General features: G+C 46.7%; 1 protein-coding gene across 1 annotated transcript in view; it reads right to left on the bottom strand.

Moving 5' to 3' along the window:
- LOC147632907 (vacuolar ATPase subunit F family protein) overlaps positions 1-16266 on the bottom strand; it is a 47342-nt gene extending 31076 nt beyond the window's left edge. The window contains exons 1-2 of the mRNA XM_086807826.1: positions 16108-16266; positions 15950-16031 (exon numbers count right to left, since the gene is read on the bottom strand). Coding sequence (XP_086663952.1) covers positions 15950-16031; positions 16108-16152 — 127 coding nt within the window. The 5' untranslated portion in view covers positions 16153-16266. The remainder of the gene's footprint in view (positions 1-15949; positions 16032-16107) is intronic.
- Between the last annotated feature and the right edge of the window lie 4516 nt (positions 16267-20782).

The raw sequence follows: 20782 nt of genomic DNA, 5'->3' as shown, positions 1-20782 counted from the left end.
TAGGGGGGCTTGGGCATTATAGATCCAGTTGATCAGAGTAGAGCCTTATTGGGGAAGCTTATTGTTCGGGGACTGCTTCCAGGCGCTAAGCCTTGGAAAGAGGAGCTTTTGCAGCGGCTGCAGGCTCGGGCTCCTCCAGCAGGGGGCACTTGGGCACCGGAGATACGATGGATCTTCATAGAGATGAGGAGGACAGGCCTCAATAGAGGATGGGAGGACAGATTTGCCTTGAGCATCCTGCAAGCTTGGGAGTTGCTGAGACCGGGACTCTCTCAGAGACCTCCTTCTTGTGACGAGGAGCGGGCCAGACAGCCGCTCATCTGGAGCCCAGCGGTTTGCACAGAGCAGGGTCATATGTTGGGTTCTCGGCCTCGTCTAGCCTGGGGACCATTGGCGGCAGGCCCAGCACGTAGTTTTGGAGACTGGCAGGCCTTCTGCAGTCTCCCAGAGGAGATCCAGGTGGAGAGGCTGAGTCACTTCAGAGGGGGGCTGATCATGAGGGATGACATTCAGGAGGCACTCACAGAGGAGTGGTTCACGCCTCTCAAGCCAGTGCCCCATGGTGGATGGGAGCCTTTACACAGTTGGAGATCCTGATTGCTGTCAGAGCTTGCACTGAGGATGGTAGATGCCTCTACTATGAGATCCAGGATGAGGGCAGACTTCAGAGAGTGGAGGTGGAGTCGCCTTTGGTTGCAGAGTGCATTTTTCAGAGGATACAGGTAGTGGCCGCCGCTTCTCAGAAGTGGCATATTGACCCAGACCCTGCAGATGTGGACTCTGATTGGCGCATATGGGCTTATGCAGCGCGCCCCTTGGCCCAGCTCCAGTGGGACCCTGGCGAGTACGAGTGGCATGATCCTTATGCATCCCCCGAGGCCACAGAGATCACCTTTTGCCAGTATACTGTTCGATTGGGGCGACATATTTTGACGGCGAGGAGATTGGTCTCTCCAGCTGCATCGGAGCATTGGCGGCTACAGGGACTCTCACAGGAGTTCTTGGAGGATTTTTGGACCAGGCTCTGGGCTAGTCAACAGGCACGCAGGATCTCGACCTTCCAGCGGCGGCTGGTCGCCCACAGGGGCTCTACAGTTGGCACCTGGCTTGTCTACAGCGGTCTTCCGGCGGCCTGCGGGGCCGATGCGGCCACCCTATGGAGACACAGAAACATTGCCTATGGGACTGTCCTCACGCGCAGCAGATTTGGCTACGGATGCTGCGCATTCTGGTCCCCCCTCTCTCCAGAGGGTATGTATACGTGGGGTGCCGCTACTTGGTCGACTTCGTCACGGCCTGCTATGGGCTATGAGACGGAGCAGGACAGCCAGGCCATTAGATTCATTAGGGGCCAGCCTCGCCTGGTTCCTTCACCGGATTTCTCGTCCGCCGGCTGGACACAGGAGAGGGGTCTACGATGGGAGCTCCTCAGCAGCCTCACCATATGGTTCACCTGGAGAGCCCGGCGTTTCAGGGCCTTTGATGGGAGACTGGAGCCACGAGCAGAGACTGTTCGGGGGATTTGGCAGGAGTTGATTCACACTCGGCGAGGACAGTATGACCGCATCCGGGGTGACTCGAATGAGGCGATCTTGCGGCGCCAGGCTTTCCACACCACTTGGCGCAGCGGCCCCTTCTATACCCTACACGCGGGTTCCCCCCGCTGGCACTACAGGCCACCTGTTTGGCTTTTCCCCCCTCCTATTGTATGATATAGCACCTCAATCTTTGTACTGATATTTGTATTTTTCTGCACCTAGGGAGAGTCTCCCTAGCTGCCTTGCTTGGATCTCTGCTTTGTTTTCTTATGAGCAGGAGAGGATCTTTTGTAGACCTACGGGCGTTTTTATATAACTAATGAAAGGCTCTTTTCTCAGGAAAAAAAACAGAGAGTCTAGAGGCTACACCAGGGCACAACAAATGTGAGAGTCCTCCTCGCATGTATGATGTACTACACACCACCATCTCCACTGAGTGGAATTAGTAGTATACCACTTATCATGATTGTACATCTATAGCATCCTAGACAATGACTGCATAGTGAGCTGCAGATGACTAAGATTAGCTTTTCATTTCAGTTTTTCTTTCCAGCTTTTCATTTCAGTTTTTCTTTCCACATTTTCATTTCAGTTTTTCTTTCCATGATACTCTAGACATAGACTTGTTGTATACAGATTTGTCTCATACGCCAATCTGGCCTTCCGTAGACGTCTCTCACCTGTTTTAGCATAGATAGCTAGTTTCTTTTCCAGTTATTTCCATTACTCGGTGTTTCTTATGGACATAATGTGCTATAATCTAGTCTCATGGACCCAAGTCTTCTGAAAACTGGCAAAATTAGGGTTTTAGGCAATTTAGGGTTTTCTTCGTGTTTTCTGTTTGCTGAAATTAGGGTTTTAATTTTTCCTTTTTTCTTTTTTTCTCTCGACTTCCCCTATTCTTTCTCTCCTTTTCTCTTCTTGTTGCTTTGATTTAGGGTAAAAACGTGAGGCCTTTTGCCTTCCCCGCCCCCCCCCCCTCTCTCTCTCTCCACTTGATCCTAATAATTACAGGATGATCATGATTGGCCACACACTAGCCAAACTCTATGGATCAGTGCTAGAGGCGGAGCTCAGTTCATTTGCAGAGAGCCAGGGATGCAGAGCCTCAGGACAGGCTAGCTTTCGGAGGAGCTACTCTGTCCTTGACCACATCTTCACCCTCCGTACCATTATTGAGGAGGGTAGAGCTCCACATCAGAGGATTTACTACTGCTTTGTGGATTTCCGCAAAGCTTTTGATCATGTACCCCGAGCCCGCCTCCTACACCATCTACAAGAGATAGGAGTCCCATCTAACATGGTTTGGAGCATCATCGCCCTCTATGAGTCCGTCACCGGACGAGTGAGAGCCCCAGGATGTACATCACAAGAGATTTCCGCACTATTGGGGTGAAACAAGGCTCCCCTCTATCACCCACTCTTTTCGACCTCTACATTGATGAGATCTCGAGCTTCATTGACGGATTAGGCGGGGCTGGTCCCACACTGGCAGGCATATTGATCCCCATACTACTTTGACATCGTCCTCCTCTCACACTCAGCCAAGGGGCTTAAAAGACAGTTGGATGCCTTACATGACTTTTGCACTCAACGGGACCTCTCTGTTAACCTTGGTAAAACCAAGGTAATGGTCTTCAATACCTCTCGCCCCTTCACATTCAGATTGAGCTTCACATATAGAGGGGATCCTATGGAGATTGTCTCATCCTATGTCTACCTTGGTGTCACTTTCAGTGGACCACGCTTCACCATGGTTCCCGCAGCACATGCCAGAGTGACATGGGGATATGCAGCCTTGAGCTTACTTAAGCAGCAGTGCTTCCAGGCACATTTCTAGGAGCCCAGGACAAAGGGCTGGCTTTTTGACACCCTCGTCACACCAGCCTTGATGTTACGACCCTATGTTTTTCCCTCTAGACAACAAGCAGGTAGGCGCGGGCACGGGCACGGGATGGACAGTGTGAAAGGCATCAGTTTGGATATGAAAAGGTGTCCCATGTATGTGGCGAGCCCAAGTGTGAAGGGGACAAAAGGTTTTAAAGAAAGGGACAAAAGGATTTTAAGTTTATAAGGTTTTTAAAACCTTTGATGACTTAAAAATATTATTTTTGAAGTATGCATTTTTGCTATGTTGCTTTTGGCGTTTTTGAGAAAGCGAATCACATCTTTATAAAGGGAAGGGGAGTCATCGTATGGAGTGGTGTGCGGCGTTTCTCTCCGGGCTGGCTGTAGGAGTCGAATCCAGGCGCTACGTGCTGTACATGGACTGGGCTGCCAGTCGAGGGGGCACACATGCTTATGGACGAGCCGGCGGCTGCAGGTTCTCTCCCGGCACTGCCACGTGGGCTGGACAGGGCTCGCTTCCTCTCTCTCTCTCTCTTGCAATCCAGCAGGCAGGACTGGCGCGCTACGCAGGACAGTAGGGGTAGGCCGGCGACTGCAGGATAGGAAGCGCTCATGTGGGCTACAGGCGGGCGCTGCTGCGCATGGGCTACAGCCGGGTGCTGCTGCGCACATCGGCTACAGCCAAGCGGGAGGCTCTTTTGTAGCATGGGCGTCAGGCTATGCGTACGGGTGCAGGCGGCTGCACGTGTGGAAGCAACCAGGCGGGCAGTGTTCTGCAGCGTGGACCAAAATTCAGAGAACAGTCTTCTCTCTCATCTTGTCTTCGCGAGTAGAGGAGTGCATGACTGATGATGGAAACAGGGGTGGAGATGTGGAAGCAGCCAGGCGGGCAGTGTTCTGCAGCGTGGACCAAAATTCAGAGAACAGTCTTCTCTCTCATCTTGTCTTCGCGCGAGTAGAGGAGTGCACGGCCGATGATGGAAACAGGGGTGGAGACTAGAGATCAATCTCTCTCTCTCTCTCTCGGGATTACAGGCCCTGGTGTGTGGATATTGTTCTCTCTCTCATCATGGATTGCAGGCTTTGTTTTACGAGATTGGGATACAGAGGATCAAGCTAAGATGCACAAGATGATGTTCTTGGAAGAGATGTGTTGTTGCTCTTCATCTTGGACTTATGTGTATTCAGGGATTGCTTGACACGTCCTCTATCTTTCTCTCTCTTGGTTTTTGGCACCGTGATTGGATGGTGCATATGTGGGTTTATCTGTCATAGAAACACAACATTGGTTTTTCGAGAGGAAACAGGACTTTTGTATCGAGGAAACATGCCTATGGTTATGGGATACAGGTCTATGGTTTATCGGATGCAAGTCTTTGGTTTCATGTGGAAAACATGTCTTTGGATTCATGTGAACAGGTTGTAGTTTTCTCGAGGTTACATGCAAGCTGTGACTATAGGGAAGGACATATGGTTTGGTTCAGCCCTACTGCTATTTGGGAAAGGGTTTGAGAGATCCATGGTAGAGATGGAGAAGACCTTTTCAAGCAGGGAGGTGTTGTACAGGTGTGCCTTCTCCATGGAATGCTGTGCTGTAATAACTAGAGTTCTTATTTTGGAAGTCCTGGGTGAAAGCTTCGAGGGATCCTATTGGTAGAGGATTCTACAAGTTGTACTTTGTACTCAAATTTTGATCAAGTAAAGAAATACCGCAAGGGGCGCCACTGCGTTTTGGGGCCAATCGGTGTCCTTGTACTATTTGTAGGAGCACTCTAGCTCCCCCTGTTTGTTTCCTTTCCAGGTCCCCATGGGTGATGAAGTGTTTTGTGTGCGAGTGTTTGTTTCACTGCCCGCCAAATTTCTGAAGGCCGGTGTCACTTGATGTACAGAGCAGCCTTCTAGGGGCCAGATTTATCCGATGAGGATTGGCAGCGAGTTGAGAGGCCCCAAGTCATGATGTTCTCCCATATGACACACCAGGTTATCCAAGCAGTGTTTGCTGCAGCCCCGATGGTAGTGGATGCACTCTTTCAAACAGTCACATACCACCATCACATCAGTCACATAGATCCCGACAGGTACCCGAGGCTTGCCCTAGAGTCCTCAAGACAACTAGCACTTGAGGGCCACTCTGGAGTATGGTATGCACTAGTTTCCACTTGGTTCTCAGTATATGGGCTCCGCATGAACCGCCTACGCCCCCTTCAATACAGTTTGGACTCCCTTTTTCTCCAGTTGTCACACGAGGATACCAGTCGGGTTATCCGGTTCGATCTTCTCAGCCTCTACACCCATTGCACGTGGATCACACCTCCGGAGCTCCCCACGAAGCTGCACTTCTACAGAGATCACTTCCTCACACTCATCCAGCAACCGGGCTACTTGAGTGTTCACATGTCCCATGCCATGCGGATTGCGATTGGCCAAATACGGGTTTCATCCCACCGCCTCAGAGTGGAGACAGGTAGAGCTGAGCGCATCTTCCGAGCCGGGAAGCCCATACGAAGACCCAGAGAGGAGAGGATCCGCCGATTATGCCCCACAGATGTTGAGACAGAGGAACATTACATATCCCGCCGCCCAATATACTATGAGATCCGCGAGAGGTTTCGCTATCTATTTCATGAGGGATTTGGTCCACTCTCCAAGATCATTGACTTCCAGGACCAGCGTTGCCTAGACCTCTTCTTGCTTGAGCTCCGCAGACACAAGAACACCTTCTTGAGAAAGCTTCGGCCGCCCCAACCACCCCGCCCCCCTCCCTCGCCAACCAACCATCACCAGTTCCTTCTGGACCGAGGAGGTGGAGGACACCAATATAGTGGATCTTGTGGACCCTCCACGAGTTGCTCCAAACCTACCTCGCCCAAGAGGAGTTACCTCGGGCCTAGCCTCTGTACTCCAGTGCACCCGACGACCCTGTTGGCCACATCACCTCATCAGCTCCAGATCCAAGACATGCTCCACCGCCATCGAGCTACCTTTCCACGTGGCATAGTTGAGGGAGACCTCTCGGCCATACTCATTAGCCCCATGCTTGATATCTTGGAGAGTGGTATACCATCTACTCGGAGCTGATGTTGCTCTCATATTTCTATGTTCTTAGTATTCCATGATGAGTTTCCATGGACAGTTTTGTATCACCCCAGTGAGATAGCTATGTTTATGTTTTCTTTCTGTTTTATTTTCCATTCCATGATGAGATATTATGTGATGGGTGGTCAGATATACGCAAGAGGAATGTGTGCAATATTTTGGTGTCCTCTTGCAAGGACACTATGTTTTTGCATGCCATTGATGCATCTATGCCTGGGACAGTGGTGACAAGAGAGTTTATATGGTCACACCTCCACGAGGCTATCATGGAGATAGGCCCACAAAACATAGTGTAGGTGGTCAATGACAATGGTAGCAATTGTGTCTCTATGGGACGGATGCTAGAGGATGAGTTCCCGCAGATCCATGTGCATCCCATAGCCTAGACTTGCTCATTGAGGATCTTGCCAAGATGAGGTGGATTGCTGACATCTTTGACACTGCGCATAGCTTGGTGAAGTTTGTTCCCAAGAGGCCCAAGTTCTTGGCAATGTTTCGTGCCAGTAGTGACCTTGAGCTTCTAAAGCCCTCACAAACCAGGTTTGCATATATGTTCATTGTGATTGCGAGAGTAGTGAGAGTCCGAGAGGGACTCATGCGCACAGTGGTCTGTCGAGAGTAGTTGCTTTTGCACGCAGTGTGATGCAAGAAGGTTGGTGGAAGGAGGCAGAGGCTTTATTAAGAGCTCTTCAACCAATCTATAGTGTTCTTCGCATCACTTACATGGAGGGCAGCACTCTTGGACTCTTATAGGAGTTCATGGACCCGACTGGAGAGGCTCGTAATCAATGCACCCTCTTGACAGATGAGAGGTGATGAACTTCCACCTAGTTGCCTTCTTGTTGTAACTTGTATCGTAGGCTTTAGCTAAGAGCTTTGATCATTCATGGATAATTTTCAGGGTTGAGGACATTCGTCGGGTTTGAAATGACCGGTGGGATTGGTTCCATAGACCAATCCACGCGGTTGCCCACATATTGCACCTCTGGCATAGTGAGGCCCAGTATATTAATGAAGTGTTGGACGATGGATAGTAAGATTACATTCAAAAATGGACAGGAGGAGACGTGGAGCTCATGAGACGCTTGGAGGATGAACGGCTAGTGTATCAGAATGCCAGCCACGCATTTGGTAGGAAAACTGCATGCATGCGAGAAAGACAGCATGCATTTGGTAGAGAGACTGCATGCATGCATTTGGTAAATAGACTGCCTGCATGCATGCGAGAGAGACAGCTTCAGCCAGTCTCATGGTGGGAGATGTATGGGACCAATAGTCCTCACTTGGTGAGTACAACTCTAAAAGACAAGTCTGTTATTTACACAATACAATGATGATTATACTTAGTACTTACAAAGTTTCTGTATTTTAATGGCAGAAACGCCTCGCCATTCGAGTCCTCTCACAGGATTGTAGTTCGGGTCTTGCTGAGAGGAACTGGAGCACATGGGCTCTACCTAATTGAGCAATCGGGCAATCCGATAGAGCCTCGCCAGGTCAATGTCGTTAAAATCGACATTGAGAAGATGAAAGATGTCCCAAAGATTCCTCATGAGGAGTGCGACATATATGCCATGTTGTATGAGGAGTTGATGGCACCTGCTCATGGCCCACGAGCATCTACAGCAACATTATCAAGAAGTGCTAGTACCAATGTAGCAGCTGAGACGAGTGTAGCAGCTAAGGCAACATCGTCCTCTTCTGAAAGTGACATTGAGTTTACCGAGAAGACTACTGATGAGGACATCGAGGATGTTGAGGATTGAGTGCCCAGACTCCAGATTGAGGACTCTAGTCTTTGGGGCTATCAAGCTCCTCTAGTTTACTATTTGTCATGCATGATTGCATCTATCAGCATGCTTTACTTTGTGTATTTCAGACTTCAATTTACTTTTTTTGTATCAGCTCGGGATTCAAACTTTTTGTGATCACTTTAAGTGCCATTATTGAGTACTTGCCATTATTGATGATGGAATCCAGATCTTGATTCTTGATGTTGCCAGTTTATTTATGCCAATTGGTCAATGACTCAGTTGGGTGCCCACTATAACTGGGTCACCCACTGCCTAGATTCTTTAGTTTTAGCTTGTAAACATGTTTTAACGTGTAAATTGTGCATGTTTAATATTGTTTTGCAAGGAAGGCAACATTTTTTTAACATATTATAAACTTGTATATAAATTTTGGGGTCTATACCCCCCCTATTTGTATGAAACGTTTTTGAAACTTCTGGGAAATGAATGAAACGTTTATGAAACACGTTTCATGAATGAAACGCCTAGCAACTATGGAGCCTGCACCAAAGGATAGGATTTATCAACTTTTCCCTACAGAGGCTGAGACGGAGGAGCACTACATATGCCAATGTCTGATATGCTATGAGATCAGGGGAAGTTCCACTACCTCTTTCATGACGGGTTTGCACCACTCTCAAGGATCATGGACTTCCCGGATCAGAGATGCCTAGGGCTCTTCCTTCTGGAGCTTCGCAGACAAAGGGAGTCACTATAGCAGCCCAGACCATCATCACCTACCCCAGGACCAACACAGAGAGCTCTCACTGATTACTTCCAGACCCAAGCTCCATGAGCAGACCCACCCACCCTACCATGACCCTAGGCTGATGTAGGAGTCCGACCCAGAGGCAAAGGTTGACAACCTCGACCCAAAGGCCCCCGCCCACGCCCGTGTCACCATAGGAGGATCAAGGCCATCATCTTACACCATCACAGGACTTCCTCACGTCGGCACAGCTTTACCACTCTGAGTGCCATGTTGCAGCACCCCATGCGGGATATCTTAGGATGATATGTGAGCCTTATGCTCTTTGTACATGGATCAGCCCTAGCATCTCAGCTTTGTCATTTTCTTTCATTTTAGTACCCATGATGATGTATTCCATGGACATGATGTAATCCTTTTGGTCTCATAGGTCATTTATAACTTTTTCTTTCTTTCTTTGTTTCTCTTTCTCAGGACCCCAAGGCAGCAACATAACTGCGCACACAGTGGGAGAGGTGGAGAAGCTTGAAAAAGAGGTAGCCCTCAAGAAAACCTTTGACCGTGCTCTCAACCAACAAATAAAGGAGACGGAGGCCCTCCGGAAGGAAGGACACACATTCAGGTACTGGAGCAGCAGGTGGCCACACTCAAGGCAGCCCCCCTCGCCACAAAAAGCCTAGCTTTGAGGGAACTTCAGTCCCAAATGGCAGCACTTGAGGCCACCATTAAACGAGATGTGGAGGATGGGGAAGTCAGCAAACACCAAGTAACTTGCAGCCGATGTGAAGTAGCTAAAGGCTGCCAATGACAAGCTGCGGGAAGAGCTACAGATCACAAAATCCAACTCGATAGAAGTGGTAAAAAAACAGAGGGCTCCACAAGCTATCATTCAAAGGGCTTCCTTTACAGAAGTGGGCTCTTTGTCCCGCATGATATGAGACATCAAAGCATAGTTTACTTGTAAGAGCACCGCTAAATGACTTTTGTCACAAACTCTATGCGATCTTCGAGGTCCGTCCTCTATGGTCCACTCGCAGGGAAGCTTCATAACACCTGACTCCTAAAGGGTGTCTAACAACCACCTGGGTACTCGAACAAAACGCGGAGCCTCCTGCTGCTCCACGGGGGCTCATCTCTAGCTGTGGGCTCAAACTCTACAACTGACTGAGGCTATCCAACTGGAACAATAGAATGGGAATCATCATCAGACTCATCTGGGTCTCCAAGAAGTGGCGGCTCATCAACAGTGGAAGCTGGAACATGCTCATCAAAAACAACATCTCTGCCGACAACCACCTCGTTCCACTCCGGGTCATATAACATGTATCCTTTGCAAAGAGAGTTATATCCCACAAATACAAGCTTCTGGGTCTTCGAGTCAAGCTTCCCAAAGGCATCACTCCCAAACACATGGAAATGGAAGACATCTGGTTTCCTACAAAAATAAGCCTCAAAGGGAGTCATCTTTGGTACTGGAGTCGTCAGAGATCGGTTGAGGATATGGACAGCCGTAGCCACAGCCTCTCCCCAAAGTGGACGAGGAAGATCACGATGCTCCAACATCGTCCTCGCCATCTCCACCACAGTTCAGTTCTTTCGCTCAACCACTCCATTCTCTGAAGGCGAACCTGTATTGGCCAGCTCCCGCTTGATGCCATGTTCCGCACAAAACCGCACAAACGCCTTGGAAGAAAACTCTCCTTCTTTGTCAGCCCGAAGAATCTTTATCTGCAATCCAAACTCTTTCTCCATCATCACATGCCACTCCTTGAACCGAGCAAAAGCTTGTTCCTTCTAGAAAAGGAAATAAACCCATGTGAATCTCCTACAATCATCTGTTAGAAGTCATCTCTTGTCTATTTTTATACACCAGGGCCTTTGTTGTGGTGTGCCCGCCCTTATGAGGTGTTTTATCATTTTTCCCCACTCTCCGCATTTTTCCCATTTTTCTGTGGCATGGGAGGCAGTCTAGTAGTGGCAGGAGGACCCTGAGCCTGGCCACTGCATCTGTGACATGGCCGACTGCACTGCATGAGTCGTGGGACTCTTATGATGCTAGCCGACCCATTCTGATGCTGGCCGACTGTGATTATTCAGTCGTGGATGATTCTTGTGTCCAGTCGGCTACCCTACAGCAGGCCGACTGCTTATGGGGGGGCATATAAATAGGCCCCCAGCCCCCATACCATTTTTGTATCATACTCTGGGATCTTCTTGTGTATATAGAGCAGAGTTACACGCCTATATCTCTCTCTCTCTCTTGTGCTGTGGGATTTGTGTGAGCAAGAGGGGGACTGTTGTGTGGCTGATTGGTGGACTGTTTTGGACTATTCGGGAAGAGGAGAAGCAAGAGGACGGCGGGCTGATTTGCTGGACAGCCACTTGCAGGTTTTAGTTCTTCTTTGTTCCCACCCACCCACCCTTTTCAGAGTACATCCCCGCAATGGCAGATCTGTTTGAGATGGCCGAGAGGCATGTGAAGATCCCGACACTCCCCACGTTCCTAGTGGACCGTCAGTTGGACGGGAGCAACTACGGCATATGGAAGGTTATGATGGAATCTGTTCTGGAGTCTTACGACCTCGCTGATTTCGTCGTTGTTGGGGTTCCACGGCCGGAAGTAGAGGAAGGGGAGTTACCGTCGATCCGAAAGGACCGGGAGGCTCAGACACAGATGTGGGATCGTGTCAACGCCAGGGTCCGTTCGTTTATCTTTCTCAACTGCACACCGCAAGTAATCAATCAAGTAAAGCACATGACGCTGGCCAGAGGTATATCGCCCATGAAGAGGATTTCCTTGGAAGTACAGATGCAGGTTATGAACCCTGCAAAGTCGTCGACGATGCGGGAGCATATTAACAAGCTGCAGGCTCTTCAGCAGGAAGTTCTTCAGGCTGGGAAAGAGATATCGTCAGAGGACATGGCCATAACGTTGCTGTCGCACTTGCCCTCTTCGTACTCAGCATTTTACTCGTCTTTGATTACTAATGGCAGGCTCAGCACCATCACGTGGGAAGAGCTTGTGCCCATGGTCCTCGACCAGGAGGAACGATTCACGAACCCTCCTCAGGGTGGAGGTTCGGAGGCCTTAACTGGCCAACGGTCGAAAGGCCGTAACACGGGCAAAGGGAAGGCTTCGTCGGAGAAGTCTTCTGAGAAGAAGTCCGTTACTGACCGCGAGAAACTAAAGGCAGAGAGGACCTGTAATGATTGTGGCGAGAAAGGCCACTATTGGAGGCAATGTCCCAAGCGCAAGACCGAGAAGGGTGAAGATTCCTCAGCAGCAATCATGAAGACTCCGGCTTTTGTGCACCTGGAGGTGGTGGACACCGATGTTTCATTTTCTTCAGGCAGGGAGGAGATTGGAGGACTCTCCACAACGGATACTCGGGAGTGGATTCTAGATAGTGGTGCTTCCAGGCACATGACTCCTTCCCGTTCCGGTTTACAAGATCTCTACAGGCTTTCTGGTCACATTCTTACTGGGGATACATCCACTATCCCAGTTCACAGTGAGGGCAGGATGGAGATAGTTCCCGATGGTAGAGGGGGGGAGCATTCCTCCCAGGTGTTGTATGTTCTGGCACTTGGTTTTCATCTGTTGTCAGTGCATCAGGTTTGCAAGACTGGCATACGGGTGGAGTTTGATGAGCATTTTGTTGCTCTCCGAGACAAAGCAACAGGCCAAGTGGTTTGGGAAGGCGGAGTGGAGAATGGAATTTACAAGCTTTCAGCACTCTCTCTCCCACGTCCTCAGGTATGTGGTGAGTGGCAGTCTGGTAATGGACACTTAAGTGTGGATACGCTGCTGGTGCAGGCTTTCCGGGACCAGATGGTGGATAGCTTGCCAGTAGATGGCAGCAGTTGGCAGGAACTCTCCAGTACTGATGTTGGTAGTTCTTGTGTTCGTCAGTCAGAGGAAACTGAACAGGTCACTTATGCTCTGATGTCTCGCAGTATTCGGGACAAAGAACCTCCTGTAGATGAGGATGTTCTTTCCACGAGGACCTTTTGGAAAGCCAAGCAGGTGGTAGTTGATTACTTGCAGAAGGAGGTGATTTCTCCAGGCTTTGTGGTTCCGGATTCAGAGGGGGTGGTTGACAGGTTTCAGAAGGCCTTGCGTGGTCTTCATCAGGTTTCTGAGACTTGTTTTTGCACCGTAACAGGTGTTGATCCTTGTGAGCAGTGTGATGCCTCGTTGACTCAGAAGCAGAATGGTTCATTGATCTGGTTGATGGACACCAGATTGGACAGGAGCTTCCTGATGATGCAGTTGAGCTCATGGTTGCAGATGACTCTTTGGGAGGCAGGATTGCGTTTCCTGTGGTTTCTACGGCATGCGAAGTATCATGGACTCTTGTACACAGGAGGGGGATTGTTGGATGGAGTCCGACTCCACGGTTGGAGTGACTCGGTTTGGGGAGGAGATCCGGACACGAGGAGATCTACTTCAGGCCCAGGAGCAGTTTTACGGAGCAGTAAGAAGCAGTCATCTTTTGCCTTGTCGCGGACAGAGGCAGAGTACCGGGCTGCTTGTGATGCTCCTTGTGAGGTGGTGAGGATGTAGAGGTTGCATTGCAGGTTTGGGCTTCCACTGGAGAAACCCATGGTCATCCAGAGGCACTTTGTTCGTGAACAGATCGTTGCTGATGACATCTTGCTAGAGTTCTGTTCGACGAAGGACAGTACGGTGGACCTCTTCACGAAGTCGCTATCTCAAGATTTACTCAGGCGGCACCCCAGCTCCCTATGGTTGGTTTCACAGCCAGGAGCTGAGAGGGGGTGTTAGAAGTCATCTCCTGTCTATTTTTATACACCAGGGCCTTTGTTGTGGGTGTTCCCACCCTTATGAGGTGTTTTATCATTTTTCCCCACTCTCCGCATTTTTCCCCTATTTTTTCCATTTTTCTGTGGCATGGGAGGCAGTCTAGTAGTGGCACGAGGACCCTGAGCCTGGCCGACTGCATCTGTGACATGGCCGACTGCACTGCATGAGTCGTGGGACTCTTCTGATGCTGGCCGACCCATTCTGATGCTGGCCGACTGTGATTAGTCAGTCGTGGATGATTCTTGTGTCCAGTCGGCTGCCCTACAGCAGGCCGACTGCTTATGGGGGGGCATATAAATAGGCCCCCAACCCCCATACCATTTTTGTATCATACTCCGGGATCTTCTTGTGTATATAGAGCAGAGTTACACGCCTATGTCTCTCTCTCTCTTGTGTTGTATTTGTCCACGAGAGGAATGCTTCCCTCCTCTACCATCGGGAATGATCTCCATCCTGCCCTCACTATGAATCGGTATAATGGAATTGTTGCCAATGAAAATGCAACCTGACTGCCGTTTAAGATCCTGTAAGAACTCACGAGAAGGAGTCATGTACCTAGAAGCACCACTATCAAGAATCCACTCCCGAGTATCCCTGGCAATGAAGCCAACTGCCTCCTTGCTCGAAGAAGATGAAGCATCTGTGTCCAAAATCTCCAAGTGCACAAAGGCTGGAGTCTTTGCAGCTGAAGCTGAAGAATCGGCACTCTTCACGGTATTCCACTTAGGACACTTTCTTCGATAGTGGCCTTTCTCGTCACCATCGTTGACAACTTAGCAGGATTCATCACCCGCATCTGCACTTCCAAGGAGATCCACTTCATGGATGATACCCTGTTATACAGAGAAGCCAAATGTTGCCAAATCCCTCTCGCCAACGTCATATGCTTTATATGATTGATCACATGTGGTGTGCAATTTAGGAAGATAAAAAAATGCACACGGGCATTAACACGATCCCATAATTGTACCTGAGCCTCCTGTTCTTTTCGTATAGAGGGTAACTCCCCGTCTTCCAACTCCAGCCGTGGAACACCAACTACAATGAAATCGGCCAAGTCATAAGACTCTAAAATGGACTCCATCATTACCTTCCATATGCCGTAGTTGTTCCCGTCCAATTGGCGGTCCATCGGGAACGTGGGAGTGTTGTTACCATTTGAGAGGGGCCCATGCAAGATAACAACAACCTTTTCACCCAAAATACCCACTTTTTCCATAACTCATCAACCAGCCCACACAAAGTACAAGGTCAAATGTTGACTTATCTTGAACAAGTCCCTCATTCAAATCATACTCACCCAAGAAATCACAAAGGCTTTCAAAACTTGTTGATAGCTTGCAATCTCCTTTCGCTTGAAAAAACCTCTAAGCCTCGATACTCAAAGGCAAAAACCACAAACACCCTCGGAGTCTATTTGGGAGCTTTTGGGCCTAATAACCCGAATATCTGATTTGATCCTCATACTATCTAAGCAATCCACACAATGGAATTCGAGGATCTTTGGTAACAATGCTGTATCAATCCGCATATTGTCTTGTTACTCGTCTAAGAAACCAAGACAACCTTTCTATGAATCTTTACCACCCACATCCAAGATCTATGGAGAATTTTGAAAAAGCATGCCTCTACATTGTAACGTACCATTTTCTTTATTTGATTCCTTAACAGATTGTTATCAAGTTCCAATTTATAAAGAAGAGGTCCCACGCTATGTGTTGGATTACACCAATGCCCTTCCAGGAATACAGGTGATGTGATCAGGTCAGACATGGGATTTGGTAGCTGTTCTAGCACATCAAATTTGCTTCACAATTGAGTGAATTTACCCAGAGGCGCTTGTGCCATTCGAGCACCTTTGTAGATCCCCCCCTTATACAACCAAAAGGTGAAGGCTAATGCCTTAGAAAAGATGCGGCCCTTTTTTTCAGCAGCAATGTGGTACATTCCAATTCAAAAAGGCCTTTTGCACAGGGACCACACCCACCACGATGTAAGCAAACATGGGCCAGGGAAAATGGCCTGAGATATTGAGAAAAGCTTTGCAGGTGAACTTTAACTGCTTTTCACCATGCGAATCAAGATTTCAGATGCGATTTAAGCGTTTCTTTTTTCGCTTGCAGAAGAGAGCACTCACTGTTATCTACAATTAAGTAATTCGTTTTTCTCCTCAGATCGACGTTGCCGACTCCTGCCAGAAGAAAGCCTGTAACGGTATCCTGCAGAAAATCAACAAGCAATGAGTGTCTTGAATCTCGGAAGAAAGTACCCTTTGAGCTGAGTTGCAGACATTACCTCATCTCCAATGATTGCTATCAGCGACGAGTTCGCAGCTGCCATGGTCGCTGGTGGACACGAGAGGACCGGCGTTGGCACACAAATCTTGTAGCGACGATTCGAACTACAGAAGGAGCATCTAAATCTTAAAATAAAAGAGAATATACATTCTCTCTTTTTTTTTAAGCTTGGGGGCATTAATTAGAAAACCCCTATTTTTATTTTGTTTTTTCAAGTTTGGGGCATTAGAAATTACTACACACATCCCATCTTTAGAAGCCACCAAGCGGTATATATATATATTCTTATTCCTAGGTGACATTTATGGATAGGTTCTAGTTGATGTATATATTCTCATTCATAGTTCATATTTATGGATAGGTTCTTATTCTCAAAAAATGGTGGATAGTTGATATTTATGGATAGTCCTTAGCACTTTTATGCATCTCCTAATTTTGTTGCAACCATGATTTTCATATATCAAAGACATCCCCCCACAAAAAAAAGGCATGATTTTCATATATCAAAGGCATCATCCCCCCCCCCCCAAAAAAAAAAAGTATACTTGTTGAATCATTCTTAAAGTAGCTACAAGCACCTAAGGATGGGGCTCGGGATGGCCCCCAGTTACCTAAATGAATAAGGTGTAATTGACCTCCCTCTTATCTAGATTCACCCTTGCTTGTTTTCCCATGCACACGCTTCACATACTTTGCCCAATAATTTTATCGGAAGATTGCTAGTTACTAGCTTGAAAACTTGGCCTTTTACAATCACCTAGTTATGCTTTCTCTTGAATCAGACATTCATTTCCATCAAAAATAATTGTGTATTCCTCTATCATGGCTCCACTAAATATTTGATTCTTCTTTAAGTTATAACCATACAAAACATCATTAACAAAAACTTCCTTGCTTGTATGCATTCACACGAGAATTCTACCTTGCTTGTATTTGCACGAGAATTCTACCTTTACCTTGGATTATTTGTTGTTGTATGGATTAGAGCTCTTTTATCTACCTTTACCTTCGATTATTTGTTGTTGTATAGATTAGAGCTGTTTTATCTACCTTTACCTTGGATTCCTTATTGTTGTATAGATTAGAGCTCTTTTATCCCAAATTTAAAAATAGCTCTTTACAACCTTTCATATGAGAGGAAACTCTTACTACCAAGGTTACATGTAGTAGTCAGTTGGAGGATTTCTGACATGGCATACATTTTATTGGATTAATTTGCATCCATCAATTAGATTACATATTGTAGTCCCTTTGAGGAAACTCCTAGAAAGGTTACATATTGTAGTCACTTGGAGAATTATTGACATGGCATACATTTTATTTTGTATCTACTCATGTCCTTTGAGGATTTTCCCATCATACAATTTGTACCACCTCCGAATTCTAGGGAAAAAATCATGTCCTTTGTAATTATTGGGGAATTAAAGAACAATTATTATACCAACCTTGTGTCATATGCCTAGTTCTTAGAATTATGTGCCCTGGGTAGGCTTATTTCATAAAAGGAAAGTACATGTGACTAGTTCATACAAAAAAGTCTTATTTAATAAAAGGAAAGTATGTGGGACTAGTTCATATAAAAAAGGGGTGAGCATACAGACGTGAGCCTTAACAGAGTGAACTTGAATACTTAAACTTGTTCACTTGAGTCTAGAGAAGCATGAGCCTATATACATTAACCTACATATGATACGTGAATCTAGAGGCATGAACCTGCATGCGTGAGCCTAGAGACGTGCGCCTAACAAAAGAAAAGTGTTTAAAATCATTCTCAAACTTGATCTTGCAACACTAAGGATCTTTAATGCAAACATGGTCTGGATTAATTGTTGGAAATGATAATACAATCAATTGTAGCACATCAAACCACAGTTCCTCAAACCCACCAAGCATTCAATCCCAATAAACGACCAGCACTCAAAAGACTAGAGTCCTTCGGATCCACCTCAAGCGAGGAGATTTAGAAAGAAATAAGATGTGAGTATAGGAACAATGGAACACCTAGAAACAAGAGCCGTCCCCATAATCCTCCAAGCTCCAGATTCACCAACTGACTCTATAAACAACATTATAAAGTTTATGAAGAAGTTATAAAATCACCCTATCTTTGGGCGAAACTCTAGTGAGCAAGACTAAAAACCTCAAGGTTTTCTCCCTCATGAAGTAGTCAAACCATGTTCTATGCCACAATGTTTTAAACATTTGTTGGTGTCAATCTTAAGTTGGGTTTATCCCAAGAAGACCATGACCAAGCAACCCAACAACCATAGTTAATTGGCAAATGGGACATGTCTCTTTTGATGTACCATTAAGGGAAAGTGTTCCTCAGTACACCCAACAGCAAGGACACACAATGCAAGCATGAGTCATCGCGCTCTCCACAGGAGCTCATTGTAGAAGTACCTTTACCACGAAACTAAGTTCTAGTTATTCTCTATTTGGACAAGAGGAACAACGAACATGGGGAGGGTAAAGATCTAGTGTCTAGGACTATCTCAACATAAAGGGATCCATGAGAGCATTCTCATAACGTGTCCTCAGCCCACAAACGAGCTTGCAACATCAAAGCCATGTTGATGAAGAACAAGTGCCAATGGAAAACATATAGCCTTACCCCACAGGGCAAGAGATCCCATACCAGTATTGGGTCCCTTGCCCAACTCCATAGGGCAAGAGACCCCATACCCTTAAATTGAGGGTTTCACGTAACCACCTCCTTACATTCCATTGACATGTGAATATGCCAAGGATGGTGTTTGAAATGGGAACGGGGGTGCAGCCAACATAACACCTAGAAGCTCAGAGTTGGGCGACCCAAGCTAATCCACATCTCAAGGATGATGACCGAATTCCATGAAATTGGAGATCCCATCCAATACCTAGAGGAGTTTGATCAAATTTGCAAGGCCATGGGGTAGATCAATGATCCCACCAAGAATTGCTCATTCGAACTTTACCTTGAAGGCAAAGTAGGCCAATCGTTTATATTACTAAACCCGCTTGAAAAGGCGAGCTACTACAAGGTCTTGAGACACATTCTCATAGTAGATTCTCAACTAATGGAGCCAAACGGAGCCCCATTGCATAGATCTATAACCTCAAGCAGGAAGAGGGAAAAACAATGTAGGATTACATTCCTAGAACCAAGTATCTCCATATGAGATACAACACTCTCGCAAGGGTGCACGATTTATCTATCTCCACAATTTTTCTGTCTCATCCCAAAAGGGATCGCTTCCTAGGGAAAGATTAGCATTTCCCTTACACATTACTAGGACCTATCCCACCTCATAGTGAGTATAAACCCAATGAGTGGTATGAGTATTGCCCACACAAGACATAGCATGCCTCACAAACTTCAAGTCCTCGGAATTCCAAGTTTCAATCAGTTCTCTTTTGCTAAAATATGCAACTTTGGAGAGACTTGTCTGATTGGACGAATGGGAACTCAAGAGCCCATATAATTGAACCGAATAACCCAAGGAGAAGGAGGACAAGTCATGCCCCAATGAGCACTATCACGGCTTGTCCGTCCATCCTTCTATGGCATTAATTGGGGATGCCTAATTACCACTATGTTCGTAGTATGGCACTTGGGTGATTTCGACTATTCCATGTGTAGGACATATGAAATTAGGGATGGTTAGAACTAAATGTTCGACTATTCCATGTGTAGGACATATGAAATTAGGGATGGTTAGAACTAAATGTTGGATTTAATGCTTATGTGTTGTCGCGTCACTTTAACATGTGTTACTCATGTGAATGTGTTTGAATGGACAACCTATGTAGGTTGGTGAGATTGACGAGCTTTGTGCTCGTAAGCCATAATGGTTGGGATGTGATGGCAGTGATATGGAGTGAATAATTATCGAGAAGCTTTTTCTCATTTTTGCTAATTGGCCGTAGTATTTACCACGAGATTTTGTATCATAGTTGGTCACCCACCTTTATTATATTCGGGCGTGGGCTTAGTGATTTTGTTGCACGTGAATTAGCCCTTGGGATTCTTTATGCATTTTTTCATTTAATGGTTAGATAGGGAAAAAATATATTAGCTTTGGTTAAAGCAACATCTACTTTTATAAAAGGGTAAGCTTATGCATAAGTGTGCATCTATTTTTGGCATGTGGGATATTTTTATGAATAAATATCTTAGCTTTGGTTAAAGCAACATCTACTTTTATAAAAGGGTAAGCTTATGCATAAGTGTGCATCTATTTTTGGCATGTGGGATATTTTTATGAATAAAGCATGACGATTCACATCTCCTTTGGAATGTTAGAATAGTTTTGGACAGATAATTTCAACCACACCACAATGCTGGAGGTATGTGTTGACTTCATTAAATTGATGATTCACATTTTCAGCAAAGTCATTTAAATCTCATTTTACTTTTACAATAAGATAAGCATTCTCTTCAAGAACAGTTGTACTCTATTTGTGAGTTCTTAAATGGATACCTGAGCGGTTTTTCCGCACCTATCCCGACCTCACCCAATCTTACTTTCAAACACGGGCCAGTTGGTATGACGCAACTGAGAACAGTTACTATCCCGAGTAGGAGAGATGTCACGGCTTGTCCGTCCGCCCCCCTGTGGTTAATTGTTGGGGACGCATAATTACCACTATGTTCGTAGCATGGCACTTGGGTGATTCCAAATATTCCATGT

This window comes from Cibotium barometz, chromosome 13, assembly GCF_041138505.1.
Source record: "Cibotium barometz isolate CiBa-2024 chromosome 13, ASM4113850v1, whole genome shotgun sequence".
In the NCBI taxonomy this organism is placed as follows: Eukaryota; Viridiplantae; Streptophyta; class Polypodiopsida; order Cyatheales; family Cibotiaceae; genus Cibotium; species Cibotium barometz.
Note: the sequence above shows the minus strand (reverse complement) of the source record. Positions and strands in the feature narration are given on the sequence as shown.